Here is a 24,401-nt window from a genome sequence, read left to right on the forward strand (position 1 = left end):
CTCTCACCTTCTCTCTCGTGCATCCCTGTGTGCGAGGAGGCCTGCTCCTGCTCCCAGCCCCCCTGCGTGGGAGAGGCCAGCTTCCAAACCCCACAGAGTTGCTCCTGGTTATCAGTTAATCGCTTCCCAGTAAGTATAGGCCAGCTAGGGTGATACTTACCAGTTAACTGACTACCCATTCACATGCCTAATTCCTATCTAGCTCAGCTAAGAAAAGGCATGTCCAGGTATCACCATCTCACTGGGCCAGTTTTCCCCAGGACTGTCCTCTCAGCAGCCCAGCTGATATCAACACCTGGGGAGAAGACACTGGGATTGGCTGATGTCAAACCCTTTTTACAGAGGCTGGTCTAAGCTGGTTAGGAACAGCACCAGAGGAGCGGTTTAGGCTTGGTTTGATGTCCCTTTATTGGAGGTGGCGGGGTAAGGTGCCATGTGTATTTCAATCCCCTACAAATCTTCCTGGGATTCCGGTTTCTTCACCAGGTGTTTCTTCTGAGGGCCCTAAAACACAAGTGAAATGGTGGGAATAAGAGATCCCGTTGCCACAAGATGGTGAGTTCAAGATCCATATTACAAGCCTTTTTCACGGGTTCCCTAGAGAGGCAGGAGGCGAGGGGGATGCTGTGGGATTTCTATTCAGATGCGACCCCTTTTTGCTGCCCAGCTTGTGACACTGAGTGTTCATTTCTGTCTCCTGGCTGCTAACGCTCAGCTCTCCCCCGAACGGCAGCAGCTGCCTAGTGTGGTCTCTAGAAACCCTCCTAACCCTTCAGGAATGTGGGCAATGAATTGCCAGGCCCTCACCCAGCAGTTTGCTTAGCTGGGCAGCCCGGAAAGCTGGCTGGTATGGTTTGCTACTGAGCCCGTCAAGGTGGTCTGGTAGCTGGAAAGTGAAATTGACTAGATACTGAGTGGCTCCGATCCTCCCCCAGAGCGTATCAGCATGGCTCCATTGATTTCCACGCTGCGCCGATTTAAATCGGGTTTGGAGCTGGCCGATAGACTCATCTGTTTCACGCGTGTTTAACTTCTCTTCAGGTCAGAAGGGCTGACTGTGAAACCCCTTTACGCCACTCTCCGCAGGGCTGGAGGCTGGTGTGTAGGGCTGTAGATTCTGAGTCTGGCTGGAAGGCCGCACGGAAACCCCTTCTGCTCCAAAACTGAGCTCTGGAGTTGTCATGTGCAACATGGCAGGGGATTGTATAGAGAAGTCTCTTGACCCACCCTCATCTACCAGGTCACGTCATGCTGCTATGACGACGATAATCAATGTGATTACGCTACCAAATCAGCTCTTCTGACCTGGAGAGACGTTAAACACACATGAAACAGACGAGTCTGTCGGCCAGCTCCAAACCCGATTTAAATGGGCGCAGCGTGGAAGTCAGTGGAGCCATGCTGATACACTCTGGGGCTACGTCTACACTGGCCCCTCTTCCGTAAGGGGCATGTAAATTTCAGCAGTCGTCGTAGGGAAATCCGCGGGGGATTTAAATATCCCCCGCGGCATTTAAATAAACATGGCCGCCGCTTTTTTCCGGCTTTTAAAAAAGCCGGAAAAGAGCGTCTAGACTGGCCCCGATCCTCCGGAAAAAGCGCCCTTTTCCGGAGGCTCTTATTCTTACTTCAAAGTAAGAATAAGACCCTCCGGAAAAGGGCGCTTTTTCCGGAGGATCGGGGCCAGTCTAGACGCTCTTTTCCGGCTTTTTTAAAAGCCGGAAAAAAGCGGCGGCCATGTTTATTTAAATGCCGCGGGGGATATTTAAATCCCCCGCGGATTTCCCTACGACGACTGCTGAAATTTACATGCCCCTTACGGAAGAGGGGCCAGTGTAGACGTAGCCTGGGGGAAGATCCGATCCACTCAGTATCTAGTCAATTTCACTTTCCAGCTGATCCCACAGCACCAGGTGGTAGCAGTTGGGCTGCAAAGGGAATATCTATCTGAGAGAGAGTTTGGGGGTATTTTTGGTTTATAAACATGCTTCCATTGGGATGTTTAAAATGTATCTGATTTGGGTATTTACCAGCTTATTCACACAACATCCCAACCATGAGGCCAAATCTAGCCTGACCTTTAAAAAAATTAAACCTTTAAGGCAATCCAACCCAATCAAAGAAATGTACCATTGGGAATGAAAGGCACCATATGGCCAACAAGAAGCTGCCAATTTAGCAGCTTGCTGAAAGCATTCCATTGTGAGTGGGGACTGGTTGACCAGATGGTACATTATTTGCTGGGTTTGGCTGGTTTGTGTGACTTTCACAACCATCCTGTTCCCTCTTTAGTACGGTTTCTGGCTGCCGAACTGCCTCTTGTGCATGGCAGTCCTGTGTGTTCATTTGGTGGTCCTTGTTTTCTGGGTCAGTCCATAGCTAGTGTTAATCAGCGTAGCTCCCTTGGAATTGAGGGACCGAGGTTAATTCGCACCAGCTGAGAACCCAGCCCTCAGACTGTAAAGCCAGCGGAGACTTAACTCACCATGAAAGCTCTCTTCTCTTGGGCAGTCTGGAAGCAGCCATGGCCAAACTTGGAAGTGGTGTCAATGAATTTCAGTTCGATGGGTTCCATGGCCCGTCGACTGCTGTGGACCAGCAGGGACTGGAGAGGAAAAGTCACCAAACATTAGCCTTACATTTAACCAGAAATCTGAAAGCACGCTGTGAGATGGGGAGAGTTAAGCCATGTCACGCATGTCCGTTAGTTAATCCCTCTAGCAATAGAGGCTTCCTCCCAGAGACACCCTGGCCAGGCCTACACTAAAAGGGAAGGTTGAATCGAGATACACACCTCCAACTATGTTAATTGCGTAGCTGGAGTTGACGGCCCTTGTTTCAAGTTCCCCTGCCATCTCCACAGCAGGAGGCCGATGGAAGTAAACACTCCTGCCAGCTTTCCTTATTCCTCACAGAAGCAGCAGTACCGACCGCCAACAACTCTGAGTTTGATTTAGCATGTCTTAACTAGACTCTCTAAATCGAACTCCAGAAGATCGATCACGGCAGTTCAGCTCTTCCGTTTAGTGTAGACATGGCTCTAGAGTAGCACAACTTTAAGTGCCATTGTCTCTCAGTTCCCACTTGGAACTGAAACAAAGAGCACGGGTCCTTAGAGCATTTTGCCTCATTCGTGATCAGTGTTGTGGCCAAGTTTCCATTTCCCTGCCCCATGAACAGAGACCTCCAGTTCCTAATTCCAGTAGCAGTGTGTGTCAGGACGGCTTCCAGCTAAAACCGTTCCTAAGGTAGAGACAATTGGCTGATCTGAAACTGGAAATACAGTGTCAGCGAGAACGGCCTGGCAACTCTATTCAACCTCTCCGGGAAATGGCCCCCTTGCAAATCACTGCAAAGTCAGCTCCTTCCGTACTCATGCAGAGCCTCGGCACTTACTTTCGGGGGGGGGGGGGGGGGCGGAGGAGGAGGAGTTACCTTTCTGAGAGTGAGCACGCGTTTCTTCGTGCCCACGACGCAGCCCTTCAGCATGATGAAATCGTTGTTAACTGCACCATAGCGAGGAAATCCACCCTGCGGGCAAAGGCAGTGGTGAGGCTAACGGATAAGCATCAGCAAGTGACATTTTCTCTAGGAAAGTGGGGGGGTTATTTCGTTGTTACTAATAATCCCCATTATGAACTAACAATACGCGTTGCCCTGGTCTTTCACCCAGCAGCCTGCCCGTGAGATCTATGGATATTATTGGCCTCATTGTCCACTTGGGCAAATTGTAGAAGAGGCTGCTAATTTTGGTTCAAAGCCTTTTTTTTTTAATGGGAAATTGACTTTTTGTCAAAACTGACATTTACGACTTTGAGGAGATTTTTCTGGGGTTTTGCTGAAAAATCAAAAGCCTATAGGGCACTAAACACCAGCTGAAAACGTCTTGTTTTTTTGGGTGTGGAAAAGCAGATGTTTGCAGCTTTTGGTTACTAAAATCAAAACAAAAAAAGGAAAGGAATCACAATTTGCTGTGGCCAGAACAAATAGTTCCAAACCAGCTCTTCTCCAATAGGCCCCTTAAGTGACTTGCCCAGGGCTACGTCTCTAGTCAGTGGCAGAATCAGGAACAGAGTCCCAGTTCCAGCCCCACCACTTTCTGTTTCCTTAGCCCTTTTACCAGCGGCGTGATCGTCTTCTCGGTGACGTCGTAGTTCGTGGAGGCATTGTTCTTCACCACTTTGCCGTCTTCTACATGGATCCCGCGGCCGAGACGGTAAATCTGGGAGGCGGCCCAGACGAAATGGAGTCAACGGCTTTAAGCCACAGTTACAAACAAAGCTTCACAAACTGAGCACAAGGTCTAGAGATGTCCGATTGGGGAAAAATTCACGAGCTCATCTCAGATGCGAGTGGGCAGTGGGTAGAGTACGTCCCCACCCCTGGGCACAAGTCACTGGGAGAAAGACCACCGTGCTGATTTCTCCTCCAGCCGGGGGGTTCCTGGACCTCCCACTCTGCCCCAGGCCTGCCGTTGCTCCACCCCTTCTCCCAAGCCTCTCCTCCGCCATGTTCCATCCCAGCTTGGCCCTCCCCACCTCCGTCCCACCCCTTCTCCCAAAGCCCTGTCCCTGCCCCAATCCCACCCTCTCCAAGCGTGCCCCATCCCTGCTCCTCCCTCACTCCTGGAGCTTCCTGTACACCACGAATCAGCTGTTTGTGGTATTCCAGAAGCATTGGGAGGGCGGGGGAGAGGTAGGTCAGCAGGGCTGCTGGTGTGTGGAGGGAGGGGGGGATCTTGGCACCTATGGGTGCTCCAGCCCCACAGCACCCACGGAGCTGGCGCCTAGGCATGCATCATCTCTGTCTGCACAGTGCCTCACGCTGGTTGGTGACTCGGGCTTCTAGGCGCTATGATAAAATCACACCAAACCAAGCCCTACAGGCCCTCCTGCCCTGAAACGACCGGCCTGGCTGCGAGCTGCTCGGGGGAGGGAAGGGGGCTCGGAAGAAGCTGCGCCAGGCCTGGGCGGTGTCACAGTGGTGCCTCACCTTCTTGTTAAGCTCCGTGCGATGGTGGTAGCCCTTCTGGCCAGCCCGGGCAATGGAGTAGCCCACGCGGGCTGGGTGCCAGGCTCCAATGCAGGCCACTTTGCGTAAGCCCTTGTGGGTTTTCCTCGGGAGCTTCTTGGCATGCCAGCGGCTGGTCACCCCTAGGGACGCAGCACAGGCCGACTGTCAGGGGAGCCAGGTGGGAGGAGGGGGGGCCTCTTCCAAGCTAGAAATCAGGGCACATGCCTGTGGGGTTTGTCTCACGCTGCATCTCAGGCGACGAGACGACGGTGTGTCGGATGGAAGCAAACAGCCCTTCTCGGAGTCAGGGGCCCAGGGACAAACCCAGACTCGCTTTGCATTCGCCTGACTGCACTGGAGTGCGTCTCCCGCACACACTGGCTTTGCCAGCGCCAAAATGCCTTTTTGTCCTTATCTTGGGTTCCTCACGTCAGCCGGCCCGGCGCCCCGAGGGCTCCCACCAGAACTAAGCCCATAACTAGCAAGGGGGGATTTTGAACCAGGCACGCGGAACCAAATCTGCTAGAAGCAGAGCAGACAGATGGGGACCAATCCAGCGCCCCTGGTGGAATGAGCGAGGGGTTCTCAGTCCGGCGGCTGCTCAGCCTGGACATCGAGGACAGCCATCACGACTGGCACCAACGGTCCCTATTTTTGGTCATCACAGCTGTGAGGCTGCGGATGAAACGCGGGAACCGGAAATGAACTCCCCCCTCATCTACCAGAAGAGGACCCCCAGGACATGGGGTTTGCAGTGTGTGGGGGAGAGGGTTTGCCTACACTGTCATTGCCTCTACCCAGCTTGCTCCGGGAACAGGCATTTCATTAACACCAAAAACTGGTTTTTGTTTTTTTTAAGTACAGTCAAAATAAACTAGAGTCTGTTTCCTGGCCTGTAGATGTCACACAAGGTGAAACCTCTACGCATCAATGTTAATTATTCACAATGATGCATGGATTCCTCACTGTGTTAAAATGTTAATTACCATTAACTATTCATTAGGGGGGGTGTCCAGAAGCCATGCCTTGATAATGACAGAATAGTAAACAATTACTACTAATAATAATATTAAATGCTCAGTACTTGTATGGCTTTTTCTTCCACAGACCTTGAAGCCCTCGAAATATGCTACCAGTGTCACTATCCCTGTGCTACAGATGGATAAACTGAGGCACGGAGCGGGCGTGTGAATGGCTCAGGGCCATAGAATGAATTGGTATCAGCGGTGGGATTATAACTCAGGTCTCCTGACACTCAGTCCTGTGCTCATTCCACTCAAAAATTGCCTCTCGCCTGAGCATCATGGAGGCCCCATGGCACAGTGCCCATGCAATGTATAAGCAGCCCTTTACCCACCCTCTCCAGAGGATCCATGCCAAGCCAATGACCCTCCACCCGTACCTTTCATCCCGCGCCCCTTGGTCACCCCAATGACGTCAATCATTTCGTTCTGGCTGAAGATGGTGTGCACGGAGACCTGCTTCTCCAGCTTCTCGTGGGCCCAGTCCACCTTGTCAGCCACCGTCCCGCCGTTCAGCTGAATCTCCATCACGTGGGCCTTCTTCTGACGCAGGGGGAGCAGCTTCATCTGCGAGGCAGCGAGGCCAAGGAATGACACCCCGCCCCGTGGATGGGAATGTGCTCCCAGGGGAATGTGCTCCCCTGAGCGCGGGGGGGAGGCGACAGGGCCAGCTCCCCCACTCCCGTTCCTCGTACACCGGTACCCGGGAATGCAGCTGACCCTGTGCGCCGCTCTGCCAGGAGACTGGGGACTGCTGCAGAGTGGCCCACGCAGCCTGTTTGCAGTTCAGTCTGTCTGGGTGTGTCTACACTAGCCACCCTAGTTTGAACAAGTTCGAATTAAAGCTCCTAATTCCAAAACTCCATTGCAGGAGGAGTAACGGTCGTTCGAATTAGGAGCTTTAATTCGAACTACCTAGCCCGTGCCGTGTGTAGCTGCGGGCAGGGAGTTCGAACTACCGGGCATTTAAAAATGGCGGCGCCTGGGAACATGCAAATAAAGCCTGGGAGATTTTAATCCCGGGCTTCATTTGCAAGTTCGAATGACTACATTAGCCTCCCTAGTTCGAACTAGGGTGGCAGTGCAGACATACCCTCTGGCTGTGTCTAGCCTGGCAAGTTTTTCCGGAAAATCAGCCGCTTTTCCGGAAAAACTTGCCAGCTGTCTACACTGGCTGCTTGAATTTCCGCAAAAGCACTGACAATCTCACGTAAAATTGTCAGTGCTTTTCTGGAAATACTATGCGGCTCCCGTTCGGGCAAAAGTCTTTTTTCCGAAAGACTTTTGCGCAAAAGGGCCAGTGTAGACAGCAGAGATTTGTTTTCCGCAAAAAAGCCGCAATCGCGAAAATGGCGATCAGGGATTTTTTGCGGAAAAGCGCGTCTAGATTGGCCACAGATGCTTTTCCGAAAATGCTTTTAACGGAAAACTTTTCCGTTAAAAGCGTTTTCGGAAAATCATGCCAGTGTAGATGTAGCCAGAGTCTGAGTCTAGCGAGTCTCCGCCCAGGTGCTCATAAAGCCCCTCCCAACACACACAGTGCTGTCTCTGCAGCAGAAAAACCGTGGCATTTCAGGGCCTGGCTGCAGATTCCTGGCTGGGGCAGGGGAAGCCGGCACTCACCCACGGAGGAAGAGAGAAGCAAGGAGGCAGCACCTGGCTTCACTCGCCTGCCGCCGGCCCAGACAGCAGCTAGAACAGGGCTCAAGGGAGTTGTCTCCAGCCCTTGCAGCTTGGGACCAGTCAGCCCGAGAGAGAGACTGGAACCAAGAGAGGCAAAACCCTAGAGGGTCCCCCAGAAAATCAACCCTCCAGGCTTTGAACTGTCTGTTGTGTGACTGAGGCACACCCAGGGCACACAGTTGCTGAGCACACACCCGCACTAAGCCCACACTCGCTAAGGACACACACACTTTCACGGCGCACAAATCCCCCACGTGTGCATGCATCTACAGGCAGTCCCCGGGTTACGTACAAGACAGGGACTGTAGGTTTGTTCTTAAGTTGAATCTGTATGTAAGTCGGAACTGGTACATATTGTAGGGGAAACTCTAGCCAAACATTTCTCCAGAGCTCAGTTTTATTCTCCCACACCTCACTTCCCTCAGTCCTTTATTCTCAAGATGAGGTGTCTGCTGAGAAAAGCCGCTCCGTGTCTCCCTGATCTGCTGAGGGGGACGCTAGCTTCGCGTCTCCCTGGTCTGCTGGGGGGAAGCAGCTAGTGCCGGGTTGCCTCACCCCGTTTGTAAGTAGGGATCCGATGTAAGTCGGATCCATGTAACCCGGGGACTGCCTGTATATCTGAACATGCCCGCACACAGCATAAATGTGCACACACGTTCTTACTAGCACAACCTCTACCCATGCACTGAACACACCCGTAGCCTACATATGCGCCTAAATGTACCTGTAAAGCCATTCTTCCATAGGGGGGATTGAACCTGCGACCTTAGGGGCTAACGCCATGTGCCTCTACCACATGAGCTAAAAACTGGCTCTCTCGGGCTGTACAGCAAACTTCACTCTCTCTTGCCAGTGCTTGCTGTGCCTCTGGGTCACACACCCACCCTTTCACACTCGCCGAGTGCAAGCACAGGCATTCTCACTGACCCGCACAGCAGGTATGGGTGCATGCATTAGCACACACTGGCTATGTCTACACTGGCGGGTTCTTGCACAAGAACCCGCAGAGCGTCCACACTGCCCGCCCGCGCTTGCGCAAGAAGATTTACGGTAGGGTGTCGGAAGAGAGGGCTTTATGCACAAAGGGCTATGCTCTTTTCTAATAGGTGGAAGCTCTCTTGTGCAGGAGCTTTTGCACAAGAGGGCAGTGTGGACGGGTAACAGGGGTTTCTTGTGCAAGAAAGTTCGATGGCTAAAACGGCCATCAGAGCTTCCTTGCACAAGAGAGCGTCCGCACTGCCATGGGCGCTCTTGCACAAAAGCACATGGCCATGTGGACGTGTTCTTGCGCAAGAACCCGCCAGTGTAGACATAGCCACTGAGTGCAAGATGACAGACACGCTCAGCATGACTGGCATGAGCTGCCTTTCTCTAGCACAATGTAGGAACAATTCCTAGAAAACAGGCCTTCCCCTTCTCCACCCCCAGAAACACACGTTTGCCTCCTGACCCTTCTGCCAATGAGGGGCTGTCTCACGTGTACCTGGACCCCCGAGAACAAATCCCTCTGACCTGCACCCCCGTGCCGAGCACAGGAGCAGAGCGACGTCCTCCCGTTCCAGGACCAGCCGGGCCCAGCGAAACAGACCGAGCTCTGTGTGCTAATGATCATTTGCTCTGGAGTCCGGCCGAGAGTCGCCGAAGCCCAGCCGGCTGCTGGACGGATTTGAACAGCCGCTGCGGCAACTGTGCGTGTCCCTGACGCTCGCCAGTGGGCAACATGAATCAGCCCCAGGCTGCCCGGGGACAACCCTCCCGGCCCTGCTCCCACAGGCCGTCGATTGGGGGCTAGCCCAGCACTGTACGCTGCCGTCCTGCCCTTCCAGCTGGGGGCCACGGCTGCACCGTGGGCCTCTCAGTGCCATGTGGCCAGGCCCGTGCTCCGCATAGGACTGCTGCGGTGAGCTGCTGGGGCAGGACTAGCCCGAAGGGAGGCCTCTGATGCTTTGGGCCACCCAGACCCTCCTGGGCTCCAAGGGAGTGGAGCGATCCCTGATGATCCAAATTGCAGTGGGTACACGCAGAGACCTGGCAAGCCGCTCCCTGCAGCCCGGCACCGGGTTATTTTTACCCCATCACCTGACACCAGTTGCTAATTTGAGAGCTAACCAGCGGGCCCTGCAGGCTGCCAGGGTTACCCCGGCCACAGAGGGGGCTGGGAGCATCGCCTGCTCCCTCCCAACAAGCCTGGCACTGCCCACTGCAAGATGTGGGGCTGCTCCAGCGCCCTGAGTAGCAGCAGGTGCTAAATCCCCCGGCCCAAGGCGCCCTTAGCAGTCGGGGTGTCCGTGCCAGGCGCCTGGGCGAACGCCAGTGCAGAGACGTGCACGGTGCCCGTCGGGTTCCCCTGGCACTTTCAGAGGGGCACGGCTGCTCTTTGGTAAGGGGCTGTGACGATCAGCATGCACCTCCTGCAGCGGGCATATACGGCGGGGGAAGAGGGCAACCTGCAGCTGTGCCCCCCATCCTGTCCCATCCCGTCCCGTCCGCCCTCCTCCCCCACATGCCTCTGGCACACTGGGCACCGGCGCCCTGCCCTTCCTAGGCCTCCCCCCAGCACTTTTGGAGCACTGTGAATCTGCTGATTCGCGTCTCAGCCAATTGGCCGTGGGCGGCTGTTCCAGCTCTGGGAGGGAGGGGGAGGAGCCGAGATGCAAATCTGCGGATTCACGGTGCTCCAAAGGTGCTGGGAGGGAGGGGGGAGGCGTAGGAAGGGCAGGGCTTCGGTGCCCCAAGAGGCACCGGTGGGAAGGGGGCAGAGTGCAGAACCCCAGTGAGTCGTGGGTTGCTGCGGCCCACTGAGGCAAAGGAGGGCCATTCATGCGGCCCCCCCACTGACGTACAGCACCCCCACCCACCCCCGACCTGCCTGCCACGCCAGCCTGCAAGAAGAGGCCTTCTCCTCCTCCCAACCCACAACCCCCTGCCCTCCCGGTTACCTCTCAGGCTACGTCTACACTACGCGTTTTCTCGACAAAAAAATATGCTAATGAGGGACTCATTTGCATGAGTCACAATCTCATTTGCCTATTTTCTGCCAATCCATTTTTGCGCTAGGGGTTTTTGTGCAAAAACAAGCAATGTGGATGTTTCCGTATGCCCAATCCAATCTTGCGGAAAAAGGGGGTTTTGCACAAAAAGAAAACATCCATACTGCTTGTTTTTGAGCAAAAGCCCCTAATGCAAAAACAGATTGGCAGGAAATATGCAAATGAGATCGAGACTCATGCAAATGAGTCCCTCATTAGCATACTTTTTGCCAAGAAAACGTGTTAGTGTAGATGTAGCCTCAGTGACAACACGTGCCACAATTCTCCCTTGCTCCCAGCTTCCCAGCCCTCGCCCCACTCAGGAGGGTCACCGGGCGCCCCACGCCCCGTGCGGTCTCTGACCTGGGTGTGCACGATGACTCGAATGACCTTGCAGTACTTCTTCATGGCCGCAAAATCCTTCTCCAGCTGCTTCTTCCCGTCCTTGTCCTGCCACTTTTTGCAGTACTTGGTGAAGGCCTTCTTCTTGCTCTTGTGCCTACGGAGAGGAGCCCGTTAATGATGCTGGAGACGGGAACAAGGACGCCCAGAATCGCCAAACCGCACTACAATGTGCGTGGCGGGGCTGCTTCAGTGCTGCTGGAAGCACCACGCACCCAGGGCTCACTGCCCCCAGCCGAGGCGAGCAAGCGCCATAGACGTCAGACCAGTAGAGGGAGCTCAGAGGAGAAAACAGTGAAAGGGCAGGAATGGGCCAACAGAACTTGATATTCTGGCAGAATTTTATATGGAGAATCAGAGAATCAAAGAACTGGAAGGGCCCTCGAGAGGTCATCGAGTCCAGTCCCCTGCCCTCACGGCAGGACCAAGCACTGGCTAGATCATCCCTGATAGATGCCTATTTATCTGCTCTTAAATATCTCCTATGATTGAGAATTCCTAGACAATTTAGTCCAGTGATAGGTAGGAAGTTTTTCCTAATGTCCAACCTAAAACCTTCCTTGCTCCAATTTAAGCCCATTGAGTCTTGTCTTGTCATCAGACATTAAAGAGAATACATTTTCCTCCTCCTCCTTATAACAGCCTCTTAGATATTTTAAAACTATTATCACATGCCCCCTCGGTCTTTTCTTTTCTAGACTAAACAAACCCAGTTCTTTCAATCTTCCCTCTTAGGTCATGTTTTCTAGATTTTTAATCATTTTTGTTACTCTTCTCTGGACCGCCTCCATTTTGTCCTGAAATGTGATACCCAGAATTGAACACAACACTCTAGTTGAGGCCTAATCCAGTTGACACCCACTGATTAGCTCAGTTAGCGAAGTCACAATGCAACAAAACCAGAGCTAAATGGAAAACAGGCAAGACAGTCTACCTGGTAAGGAGTCAGATGTCTACACAGCCATAAAGCCACCAGATTTCTCAATAGCAAAGACCCAACCTATTACTTTCCTCACAACCACTCTGAGGGTATGTCTACACTACCCTCCTAATTCAAACTAGGAGGGTAATGTAGGCATACCGCACTTGCAAATGAAGCCCGGGATTTGAATTTCCCGGGCTTCATTTGCATAAGCCGGGCGCCGCCATTTTTAAATCCCGGCTAGTTCGAACCCCGTGCCGCGCGGCTACACGCGGCACGGAGTAGCTAGTTCGGATTAGGCTTCTAATCTTAACTAGCTGTACTCCTCGTGGAATGGGCGAAGGGTTCCAAAGTGGAGAGCCTTCTGTGGCTAATGTTGGGGAAGGGGGAGCAGACATTCTAGAACAGCAACGCTGCTCCAGCGCCCCGTAAACTCACGCGCCAAGAGAGTCTTACCAGTTCTTGTAGAAGCGGCGTCTGCATTCATCACTGAGGTGCTCAGCAAAAATGGTCTTGAAATTTCTCAGGCCCCTGGGGGTCTCTATGTATCCCACAATCCCAACCACCACTAGAGGGGGAGTCTCCACTATCGTCACTGCTTCCACCTCTTCCCTCTTGGACACCTCTGAAAGCAAAGGGAGGAGCAGCAAATTCAATGGGAGTCTCATAGACTCAGACTTTAAGGTCAGAAGGGACCATTATGATCATCTAGTCTGACCCCCTGCACAGTGCAGGCCACAGAATCTCACCCACCCCCTCCTAGAATAATCCTCACACCTATCTCTCAGATATTGAAGCCTTCAAATAGTTTGAAGACCCCAAGATGCAGAGAATCCTCCAGCAGTGATCCGTGCCCCGTGCTACACAGGAAGGCGAAAAACCTCCAGGGCCTCTGCCAATCTACCCTGGAGGAAAATTCCTTCCCGACCCCAAATATGGCGGTCAGCTAAACCCTGAGCATGTGGGCAAGACTCACCAGCCAGACACTCAGAAAGTTCTCTGGAGTCGACTGTGCTCTGCAGCAACCAGCACCAGGTTCTTGCAGGGCCGGGAAGCCACGAGTAGCCAGAACTTCTCAATGAATGCGGTGCCCGATGCACCTCCAACGACATCATGTCCCGGCAAAGCCGCGGCGTAGCGAGGGTGTTATGCACCCAGGGGCAAAGGCAAAATTTGTGCCCTACAATCATTTGTTGCAGGAGCATTTTGCCGTCGGTAATTTCACTGTTGCTCCTCCACCAGTCCTTTCCACCCCCCAGCAGTGCACGCCCGTGCCTGTCCCGCTTGCCGGGACACCTCACTGCCCACCCGCGTGGGGGGAGGGGAGGAGTATTGGTGTCTAGGTCCCGTCCTCGGAGTCTCCTCTGCAACTTCTTTCCCCGGTGCGGGGAGGTGGGGGGAGGGGAGGGATCCTGGTGGGTGCCGCTTTTTAAAGGGGGCGCAGGACCGTCCACAACCGGAGAAAGCTGGGTGCATGCGAGCCGTGTGCGTGCGAGGTCCCAGGAGCCAGGGTGTAAGTGGGAGGAGGAGGAGGGGAGCATGCAGCAGCACTTGCCAGGGCTGTTCCCACTTTCCACCCCCCTCCTATCCCTCTTCGGCCTGCAGCGTGCGGCGCAATGAGCCACCTGCAGACAGCTGCCACCGAGCGGGTGGAAGGCAGCAGAGACTTGGGGGCCCAGCAGCTGGAGCAAACTCCACAACATCACTTTTGGCAGATAAATTGGCACCCCCCAGTGTTGCACCCAGGAGCAACTCCTGCCCCCCCTCCGTCCGCTACACCACTGCAGCAAAGGCAAACTAACTTAGAGTAGATGAGAGGCCAGAGGCACAGCACTGGAGACCTGCCTTGTCTACAGCCCAGAAAGCAAGTCTACCACTTCCCCCACCCCAATCCTGGGACCACTTGCAGAGTATGAGAGAAGTTACCCCTCCATGGGCCATTCACCGCTTGGCTTCTCTGCCAGCCAGGAGCTAACTAATACCAGCTGCGCTGGTGGCTTACGATACAGGGCAAGAATAACAGTAAGAACCTCTGAACAGCGGCCAGACGCTTTTTGGTCACTGGAGACCTAACTTGGATTTGCAATAGCCATTTAGAGAGGAAGAGCTCTACAACCTATTTCCAAACCCCAGGAGCTATCCATCCTGGCCAACCATAGGAGACTTTGCCCTCTAATCTTTCCCGGACTCGACCTAGCTGATTCAATCCAAGGTTCTTACTCAGTCCTGGCCTGTGAACCTCTCGCAGGGTGTGCGTCATGCCGGCTTTGTAGCCCAGAAAGGCTGTCATGTGGACTGGTTTGCTGGGATCATCCTTGGGCCAGGTCTTCACCTTCCCTCGGTGACGACGGCTTCTCTTACGAGGGAGGAAGCCAAGGTGGCCATGTCTGGGAGCCGAAAACTTGCGGTGGGACTGGGGGAAAGGCAGGAAACAAAAAGGATTCCATTTTACCTTCAAACCCAGAAGACTCTAGGTCTATCTAATGCTGATTGATAACAGTAGCAATCTTTGGACTTCCGCATGTGCTGGATCGGTACTGTGTAGATTACAGATTTTGGGACAGCAGTTTGTTACATAGGATGTTTAGAAATAAAAAAAGAATTGAATTACTAAAGCTGTTATTGCATCTCGTCCACAGAAACATAGATGGATGGGATGAATAATGTCAAAGTCTTCGAATCAGACGTGAGACAGAAATGTCACAAATTATTTTTCCCTCCTTTCCAGAAACAGAGGGGAAAACTTCCAGTTTATAAATGTAATCCCCATCCTGTGTCCAAGTATTCAAGCCTCTGTGAGAACTGCTGACTAGGATTTGCTAAATAAAACACTGTGATTAGAATTGCTCTTCTTTCTGCTAAGAGAACCACAAAGTTTTCCAGATTTGCCCCACTTTGGTCTTCATTGTTATTCTTAAGTTGTGTGACAGCCACACGTAAAGAGTCCGCTCTGGGGTTGTACAGCATTGTGTTTGATCCTGCACAAACCCAGAGTGAAAGCTAGGCCCTGCCTTCCTGTCCTGACAGTCTCATTGAGACGAGTCACCAACAATGGCAGTAACTAACAATGGGAAGATAGGGTGGAGGTGACAAAAGGAAACCATAACAAGAACACGCGCATGTACAGGCCAAATATGAACGTTGTCAAGCAAATTATGAGAATTAACCAGAAAATCATGAATTTGCATGGGGCACTGCAAACCACCGTTGGAGGAAGTTGGAGAAATTTTCACAATAGCAGACTGAGGTTAAGAGAATCATCCCAGCAGCAAAGGGATAAACGTACACACGCTACAACTCCCTTTTGTTTATTCGGGAACGCCAGTATCACGTTTCCCCTTTCCCCTAAACTTATCCTCCAATCCAAAGTGGAACTGCTTGCTGATTTCAAGCCAGTTTCAAATGTGTTAATCTGCCAAATGCGTCTCCCAAAGCCATTAAAAGTTCTAACCCACAAGCGACAAGACAGCAACAGGGAACATTACAGACCATGGGGCGTCTTCGGCACGGGGCAGCGGCACAACGAGGCAGTCACCAAGTGCCTCTACAGTCTAATACCTAAGATGTTTACCAGTCTGAAGACACAAATTTAGCTGCTGGCTTCATGCAACGCTATATTCATTTCATACTCAGCAAATCGGCCAGGCTCTCGCTCTAACAACCGCTGGGACGGGGTAAAGGTCAGATGCCAGTGTCTCAATTTACCGCACACGAACGGAGCGTGAATGGAGGGAATTACAATTATTACCTTCAGCACAACGTCCCAAGGCAAAATTCTGACCTCACCTACACTTACACCAGCCTGTCACCTCCTGCTAGATACCTGCATTCCTAAATAACTACCGGCAGAGTTTTTTTTCTCAGGCATGCCTCCCAGGCTGGCATCTCCCCAAGGACATGGGGCTAGGCCAGATCCTCCCCAAGGGGATTTATGATTGCTTTGTAATACTGGGGCTGGGATAAATTCCCCTCCTCAGTAGTGTGATTTCCTGTACTTAGCAGCACTATATTTAGAACGGTCACTAAAGGACAGTTAAAATATTCTGTGTCTATCCTGCTACGTAATATGCCAAATCCCGAGCTCAGACCCCGATCTTGCAATGAGCTCCATGAAGATGGAGCCCTGAGCCCATGCAATGCTCATCACAGGACTGGGTTTTCAACAGACCAAAAGCATCGATTTCACTAGGTGCGGATAGCACAAGTATCTGAGGGTTCCCTCCTCTCCTCCAGCACTGTATTGTCTCCTGTACTCTGCTCCACTTGGAGAGACGGTACCACAGGCAGTCCAACAGATCGCAAGCAAGGAAGCATTTCTTTGGCCCTTTCATTTTGCAACACTGACACAGCATCTATTCCACAGCAGTAGCACTTCAAGTGATATTTCATTAGACCTGTCCACAGAGGACATTGGGCAACATTTGTGGTGCGCTTTAGCTCACGCAACTCGCTGTGCAGTAAGAAAGAGGTTAAAATCTAACAGTAAAGTAAAATTTAATAGCCCTTGTTTGTTTTACTCATTTTAATTACTTTAGTTGAGGCCTTTCATAGCCACATCCTGCCTATCCAGAGACAAACAGGATCTGACAGGATATATGAGAGTCGGTCAACACTGTTCTGATTTTCAAATAATTTTCGTCGACCTACAAACAGCAGATCACAAGATCCCATCTTTGAGCAGAAGTGGGACATGTTTTGGGGGAGGGAGGGAGAGAATGTAGGTCAGTACTATGTTGGGCTGATATTTGCACTAAGTGATTTGAAAAAGAGAGGCAAATTAACTGTCTCATAGGATGCCACCCGGACTAGCTTTTTGTTGGTTTTTTTGTTACTAGCTTGGCTAGGGGCTGCGTTTGCAGAAAAGCCACTTCAAGCTCAACAGATGCCAGATCTTTTCATGTCTCTATATTTAGTAATAAAAATAAAGCCCCTGTCTGCGGACAAAAAACGACAGGCATCATTACTGGATTAGGTTTAATCCTTTCAAAAATAGCCCCAGCCACGTCTCAGAACAAGTGAATGTCACCACAATATCCAGCTAAAGCATCACTGAAAGTAGTGGGCATGTTGCGGCTATGGTCCCAGGGCCTGATCCTGCCCCCGTTGAGGTCTGAAGGAATTCTGCCCTCAACTTTGATGAAAGCATAACCCTACCCTCACCCCAAGCTACAGTACCACTGACGGGGGTACTTGAACAGGTGGTGGTACCCTATCATAACACACAGGCTGGTGTGTTCGCGGGTGTGTGAATTCAGCGTGCGCTCTCCTGGATGGGATCCAGCAAGGTGCCTGTGTGGGATACCACAGGAGAACTCAGAGGCAGTGGAGACAGCGCTGTGGCTGGGGCAGCAGGACTCCTGGGTTGCACGTCTGGCTCCCAGAGCCAGCAAAGAGGCCAGGACTCCCCAGAGAGAGTCAGCAAATGGTCTGGTAGCACGTAGATGGTATCATGAGCTTTTGTGGTCACAGCCCACTTCTTCAGATGACCGGAGTTATGATTAGAGGATAAGAAAACTCGAAATAAAGAGAAGAGAAGGGGGACGGGGAAAGATGTTCTGTCGCCCATCTCCCTACCTCCATGCATAAAGTATCATGAGAAAGGGTGCTAAACCTGAGTGGATAAAGATCAAAGTCAGTGGATGGATAAGGCAGGAAGGATACCATTCAGAAAGTAGAATAGTGATAGAGATGCAGCCTTGTTAGTCTGGTCTAGCTGAAACAAAAGACAGGACTGTGCAGCACTTTAAAGACTAACAAGATGGTTTATTAGGTGATGAGCTTTCATGGGCCAGACCCACTTCAGTCTGGCCCATGAAAGCTCATCACCTAATAAACCATCTTTGTTAGTCTTTAAAGTACTGCACAGTCCCATCTTTTGTTCCATTCAGAAAGTAGTTAGCACCTTCATTGATAAGGGTTCCACCACCCCATCTCTCGATTATGTCCATAATTAATTGAATTGAATTTGCATATGTATTGTAATTCCAAGCTTTCCCTGTGGATTTGACTTGAGAAACTGGCCTGTGACAAGACTGCCACCTTCAGATCTGTGAGATTACAGTGAGGTGAACAGAAATGTTCTGCCACTGGCGTCTGAGTATCTTCTTTCTGTAGATCCAATGTGTGTCCATTGATGCTTTCCCGTAGAGAACGTCCACTCTGACCAATAATACGTAGATCCGATGTGTGTCCATTGACGCTTTCCCATAGAGAAGTCCAGTCTGACCAATAATACGTAGATCTGATGTGTGTCCATTGACTCTTTCCCATAGAGAAGTCCAGTCTGACCAATAATACATAGATCTGATGTGTGTCCATTGACTCTTTCCCGTAGAGAACGTCCAGTCTGACCAATAATACGTAGATCCGATGTGTGTCCATTGACGCTTTCCCATAGAGAAGTCCAGTCTGACCAATAATACGTAGATCTGATGTGTGTCCATTGACTCTTTCCCGTAGAGAATGTCCAGTCTGACCAATAATACGTAGATCCGATGTGTGTCCATTGACTCTTTCCCGTAGAGAAGTCCAGTCTGACCAATAATACATAGATCTGATGTGTGTCCATTGACTCTTTCCCGTAGAGATGTCCAGTCTGACCAATAATACATAGATCCAATGTGTGTCCATTGACTCTTTCCCGTAGAGAAGTCCAGTCTGACCAATAATACATAGATCTGATGTGTGTCCATTGACGCTTTCCCGTAGAGAACGTCCAGTCTGACCAATAATACGTAGATCCGATGTGTGTCCATTGACTCTTTCCCGTAGAGAAGTCCAGTCTGACCAATAATACATAGATCTGATGTGTGTCCATTGACTCTTTCCCGTAGAGATGTCCAGTCTGACCAATAATAGCTAGATCCAACGTGTGTCCATTGACACTTTCCCGTAGAGAAGTCCAGTCTGACCAATAATAGCTAGATCCAACGTGTGTCCATTGACACTTTCCCGTAGAGAAGTCCAGTCTGACCAATAATAGCTAGATCCAACGTGTGTCCATTGACACTCTCCCGTAGAGAAGTCCAGTCTGACCAATAATAGCTAGATCCAACGTGTGTCCATTGACACTTTCCCGTAGAGAAGTCCAGTCTGACCAATAATAGCTAGATCCAACGTGTGTCCATTGACACTCTCCCGTAGAGAAGTCCAGTCTGACCAATAATAGCTAGATCCAACGTGTGTCCATTGACACTCTCCCGTAGAGAAGTCCAGTCTGACCAATAGATACAGTAGCAGGGCCCTGTTCCCCGCCTCCGGGAGGGAGTCAGAGGCTTGTGGCGTTTGTGCCGTGGGGCCCACAGGGCCAGAGCTGGGGCTGGCAGGGGCCCTGGGGCCGACTCCTGGGGGGGCCAAAGCTCTTTGCAAATGGGGCGTGGGGGGGGGGACGGTTCCAGGCTCGCCGGGAGGGGGGGGGCAGGGGCTCTGGCCCATTCCAGGCATCTGGGCCCTCCCGGGGCCTGCCGTTTCCATGGGAACGGACCCCCCATTTCCAGCCCCCACCCCGCCTTTAGGAAGGCGCGAGGGGTGCATGGTAGGGCGGGAACACATTTGAGGGGGGGGGGAGGATTGCCCCTCCCCCTCTTGCCAAGCTCTAATATGATCACGTGCTGCAAGCTAACAGCCCTCCCGCAAGGCTCGCTGAGAAAAAGGCCAAGAGCCTCAGGCCGCAACGACGGGAGGAACTACATATCCCAAGATGCATCGGGCTCCGCACATGCGTATTGGGCTGGGATTCGTCCGCCCCGGAAACAAAGACGCTCTCGAAGCGCGGCGCGGCGCCGCTCGGAGTGCGCATGCGTCCCTGTCACCTTTGACCTTTGCCCCCTCCCAGCCTGTGTAGGGGGCCGCCATCTTGTCCGGGCCGGCGGCGAAGGGGACTCGGGAGCCGTTAGCGCGCCGCGATGCCGGATGACTGGGACCCGGAGGTTTACAAGGCGGCGCCCGGCCGCACCCCCGACCCGGAGCCGCGCACCTCGCTGCCCAACCCGGTCACCATCGTCCAGAGCCTCTACAACCTCAGCGTCGACGCGCCGGTCACCTTCTTCCGAGGTAGCGGGTCGGGCCCCGGGCAGCGCCCCCCCCCGGGCTGCGGCCCCCCCCCGGCCTGCGGATCGGGCCCCGGGCAGCGCCCCCCCCCCCGGGCTGCGGCCCCCCCCCCCGGCCTGCGGATCGGGCCCCGGGCAGCGCCCCCCCCCCCCCCCCGGGCTGCGGATCGGGCCCCGGGCAGCGCCCCCCCCCGGGCTGCGGCCCCCCCCCGGCCTGCGGGTCGGGCCCCGGGCAGCGCCCCCCCCCCCGGGCTGCGGCCCCCCCCCGGCCTGCGGATCGGGCCCCGGGCAGCGCCCCCCCCCCCCGGGCAGCGCCCCCCCCCGGGCTGCGGCCCCCCCCCGGCCTGCGGATCGGGCCCCGGGCAGCGCCCCCCCCCCCCGGGCTGCGGATCGGGCCCCGGGCAGCGCCCCCCCCCCCCCCCGGGCTGCGGATCGGGCCCCGGGCAGCGCCCCCCCCCCCCCGGGCTGCGGATCGGGCCCCGGGCAGCGCCCCCCCCCCCCCCGGGCTGCGGATCGGGCCCCGGGCAGCGCCCCCCCCCCCGGGCTGCGGATCGGGCCCCGGGCAGCGCCCCCCCCCCCGGGCTGCGGATCGGGCCCCGGGCAGCGCCCCCCCCCCCGGGCTGCGGATCGGGCCCCGGGCAGCGCCCCCCCCCCCCGGGCTGCGGATCGGGCCCCGGGCAGCGCCCCCCCCCCCCGGGCTGCGGATCGGGCCCCGGGCAGCGCCCCCCCCCCCCCCGGGCTGCGGATCGGGCCCCGGGCAGCGCCCCCCCCCCCTCCCGGGCTGCGGATCGGGCCCCGGGCAGCGCCCCCCCCCCCCCTCCCGGGCTGCGGATCGGGCCCCGGGCAGCGCCCCCCCCCCCCTCCCGGGCTGCGGATCGGGCCCCGGGCAGCGCCCCCCCCCCCCTCCCGGGCTGCGGATCGGGCCCCGGGCAGCGCCCCCCCCCCCTCCCGGGCTGCGGATCGGGCCCCGGGCAGCGCCCCCCCCCCCCCTCCCGGGCTGCGGATCGGGCCCCGGGCAGCGCCCCCCCCCCCCTCCCGGGCTGCGGATCGGGCCCCGGGCAGCGCCCCCCCCCCCTCCCGGGCTGCGGATCGGGCCCCGGGCAGCGCCCCCCCCCCCCTCCCGGGCTGCGGATCGGGCCCCGGGCAGCGCCCCCCCCCCTCCCGGGCTGCGGATCGGGCCCCGGGCAGCGCCCCCCCCCCCCTCCCGGGCTGCGGATCGGGCCCCGGGCAGCGCCTCCCCCCCCGGGCTGCGGGTCGGGCCCCGGGCAGCGCCTCCCCCCCCGGGCTGCGGGTCGGGCCCCGGGCAGCGCCCCCCCCCGGGCAGCGCCCCCCCCCCCCGGGCTGCGGGTCGGGCCCCGGGCAGCGCCCCCCCCCGGGCTGCGGCCCCCCCCCCCTCCCGGGCTGCGGATCGGGCCCCGGGCAGCGCCCCCCCCCCCCTCCCGGGCTGCGGATCGGGCCCCGGGCAGCGCCCCCCCCCCCTCCCGGGCTGCGGATCGGGCCCCGGGCAGCGCCCCCCCCCCTCCCGGGCTGCGGATCGGGCCCCGGGCAGCGCCTCCCCCCCCGGGCTGCGGATCGGGCCCCGGGCAGCGCCTCCCCCCCCGGGCTGCGGGTCGGGCCCCGGGCAGCGCCCCCCCCCGGGCAGCGCCCTCCCCCCCCCCCCGGGCTGCGGGTCGGGCCCCGGGCAGCGCCCCCCCCCGGGCTGCGGCCCCCCCCCCCTCCCGGGCTGCGGATCGGGCCCCGGGCTGCGGCCCCCCCCCCTCCCGGGCTGCGGATCGGGCCCCGGGCAGCGCCCCCCCCCCCCTCCCGGGCTGCGGATCGGGCCCCGGGCAGCGCCTCCCCCCCCCGGGCTGCGGATCGGGCCCCGGGCAGCGCCTCCCCCCCCAGGCTGCGGATCGGGCCCCGCTGCCCCCGCCTGGGGGCCCCGTGCCCGTCCATCCCTGTGGGGCCAGGCATGAGCCTTCTGCTCTAGACACCCAGTAGGGAGCCGCCCCCGCCGGACCGCTCCTGGGCTCCATCGGCATCGCCCGCTGCTGCCAGGTCCCCGCCGAGCCCCAGGGTTCCCAGCTCTGTGCCCTGGCGGTTCCCGTGTTCTGCCCGGCGCAGGGCTTGGCGCTCTGGGGCGAGTGCCCGGTGGGTGTCCGTGCCGGAGTGGCCCCCCCGGGGTTATGCGCGGGGCACTGATTGCGGGAGAGAGATTCCTGCTTCAGGTCACGCGAGCAGTGCTGGTCTCCCTTCCCTGGTGTGTTTCCAACTGTGATCCATGCGGTCAGGCTGGTAACCCAGCGAGGGCGGGTAACAGGCCTGGTGCTGGGAGGCTTAAGAGAGCTTAGGGCGGTGGCTACTGTATCTCCTTGTTCTATTTTAAGCATTCTAGTTGTAGTTAATTCTGGAAAGTGAGGGTGGGTGGATGGACAATCACCAGATATTAGTCATTCCTGTCCCGTCAGTGACATATAGGACAGACAGAAGGTAGCTGGTTTACAAGTCACTTTAGGTTATGGAGACAATTTTTGTCAGGTATGCTTTCCATCCTAAGCAAGAACAATGCTGTGCCCAGTAGTTGATTTAATTGGCTCTAGCCAACTCGTGTTTAGCACTGTTTGAAGGAGATCTTGTTTGAAGGTACCTTGAAGATGCATGAATGTGGTGGTTGACTCTTGCAGAATGGATGGAGCGGCAACACGCAAAGAACAGATATTATTACTATCATCGGAACTACCGCCGGGTGCCCGATCTAACTGAGTGCTTGGAGGATGACTACTTATGCTTCTTTGAAGCTGAGGCACAGTGGAAAAGGGATAAGTATGTATATCTACTGAGGATGTTAAGTATCGGGTAACTGACTAATGGAATTGTCGATGCATTTTGCATTGACTAATCGATTAGTCGATAGGGCACCTTTGCCTTTGAAGTAAAGCAACAGCCCTAGGGACTAGTCGACTATTCTGTCAGCTGTCGGATAAGCATTTGCTTATCAGGTAGTCGACTAGTCCTTCACATCCCTAATATCTATAGTATAGCTGTAATGATGTTGGAGACTTAATCAATTGAAGAAAGGTCTGTTAGAGAACACTTTTTTTCCTTGCAGTAGATTGTTTGGGGTTTGTATGCAACTTTCTTCTGAAGCTGCAAACAATGGAATTTTTTCCCATGAAAATTTAGAAGCCTGTGTCTGATTGTCATAGCTTAGCACAGTAGATTCCACAGAGGTTTCCTCCAGCACCTGTTACACTTTAGGAATCTTATCTTCTGCTCACAAAGCCAACAAGCTTCTGTAAAAACTTTTCAGGTATTGGGCAGTTGCTGGTGTTCATCTATCCCTGACAAAAGTGCCCTTTTCTGCAGTGTGCCTGGACTAGGCTCAGAGTAGAACCCAAAGATCACTACTGAGTCTCCTTCTCTGGGGCTTGATTTTGCTTAGTTTCTACCTTTAATTGTATCCATATTAAATCAGCTGATAAAATGGCCTCTTATTCTATCCAGAATTTAACTTATTACAATATTCTCCAGCTGCAGGAAGCTATTGTCATGCCTACAATCACATTGATCTTTCACACAGGAAAGTTGATGAGGAAATTGTGAAGATAATTCAGGAAAGAATGGGAGCTTGCCAGCAAAGAGAAGGACATAGTTTTGTTCAGAACTGTGCACAGGAGATAAAGCAGTTTGAACAGGTTGCTAAAGCCTATGAAGACAGATGTAAGTAAAACCATCTAAAGCCTCTTTTATTTGAAAAAATGTTCAGGATTGACTTTGACAGGACCTGGGGGGGCAGGCACAAGAGAAGAGGATGCTTAATATCCTACCAAATCTATTGATTTGGAGACTAGCACCCTCTCCTCCTGCAAAAGGGAGGGGGAGGGGAGGGGAGGAGAGAGAACCTGGTAATTCCTTTGAGACTTGTAGCTATGCTTTGTTCAGCAGGGGGGAGGGTGGTATTAATCTCTTTTTAGTCCTAAGTGGGATATCAAGCTAAAAGGCCTGAATACTTCACAGCATTTCTTCTAATCTTTAGATGCTGATCTTGGTGCAGCAGGAAATGCTAGAAAATGTTTAATGAAGCAGAAACAGAGAATGATTGCAGAAAGAAAAGCACAGGCACAAGCAGAAGCCTAAGCTCAAACCCTCACCGTGTAATATTTTATGGTTTGAATACCTTAAAATACCAAGTCTGCTCATGTACCTTGATGCTGAAGCTGGAGTTGTATCACATAACTGTACAATTAAAGCATTGCAGAGAACATCTCTGCTAAATAACTACATTCTAAAATGTGGGATGCCC

The 24,401-nt window shown here is 54.6% G+C and overlaps 2 protein-coding genes across 2 annotated transcripts; one reads left to right on the top strand and one right to left on the bottom strand.

Annotated features, from left to right (window-relative positions):
• Window positions 1-390: 390 nt before the first annotated feature.
• RPL3L (ribosomal protein L3 like) lies at window positions 391-15,711 on the bottom strand. Its single transcript, XM_006129285.4, has 10 exons — window positions 15,561-15,711; window positions 14,292-14,484; window positions 12,528-12,696; window positions 11,111-11,246; window positions 6,416-6,602; window positions 4,993-5,153; window positions 4,121-4,222; window positions 3,436-3,531; window positions 2,486-2,605; window positions 391-504 (listed from the first exon to the last, which is right to left on the bottom strand). The coding sequence occupies exons 1-10, from the start codon at window positions 15,561-15,563 to the stop codon at window positions 451-453; spliced, it is 1,221 nt and encodes a 406-aa protein (XP_006129347.1). The 5' UTR covers window positions 15,564-15,711; the 3' UTR covers window positions 391-450.
• Window positions 15,712-19,887: 4,176 nt separating this feature from the next.
• NDUFB10 (NADH:ubiquinone oxidoreductase subunit B10) lies at window positions 19,888-24,381 on the top strand. The gene is made up of 4 exons (XM_075899831.1): window positions 19,888-20,123; window positions 22,783-22,921; window positions 23,679-23,818; window positions 24,135-24,381. Exons 1-4 carry the CDS (start codon window positions 19,976-19,978, stop codon window positions 24,233-24,235), a joined length of 528 nt encoding a protein of 175 aa, XP_075755946.1. The 5' UTR covers window positions 19,888-19,975; the 3' UTR covers window positions 24,236-24,381.
• The last annotated feature ends 20 nt before the right edge of the window (window positions 24,382-24,401 follow it).

This window comes from Pelodiscus sinensis, chromosome 16, assembly GCF_049634645.1.
Source record: "Pelodiscus sinensis isolate JC-2024 chromosome 16, ASM4963464v1, whole genome shotgun sequence".
NCBI lineage: Eukaryota > Metazoa > Chordata > Testudines > Trionychidae > Pelodiscus > Pelodiscus sinensis.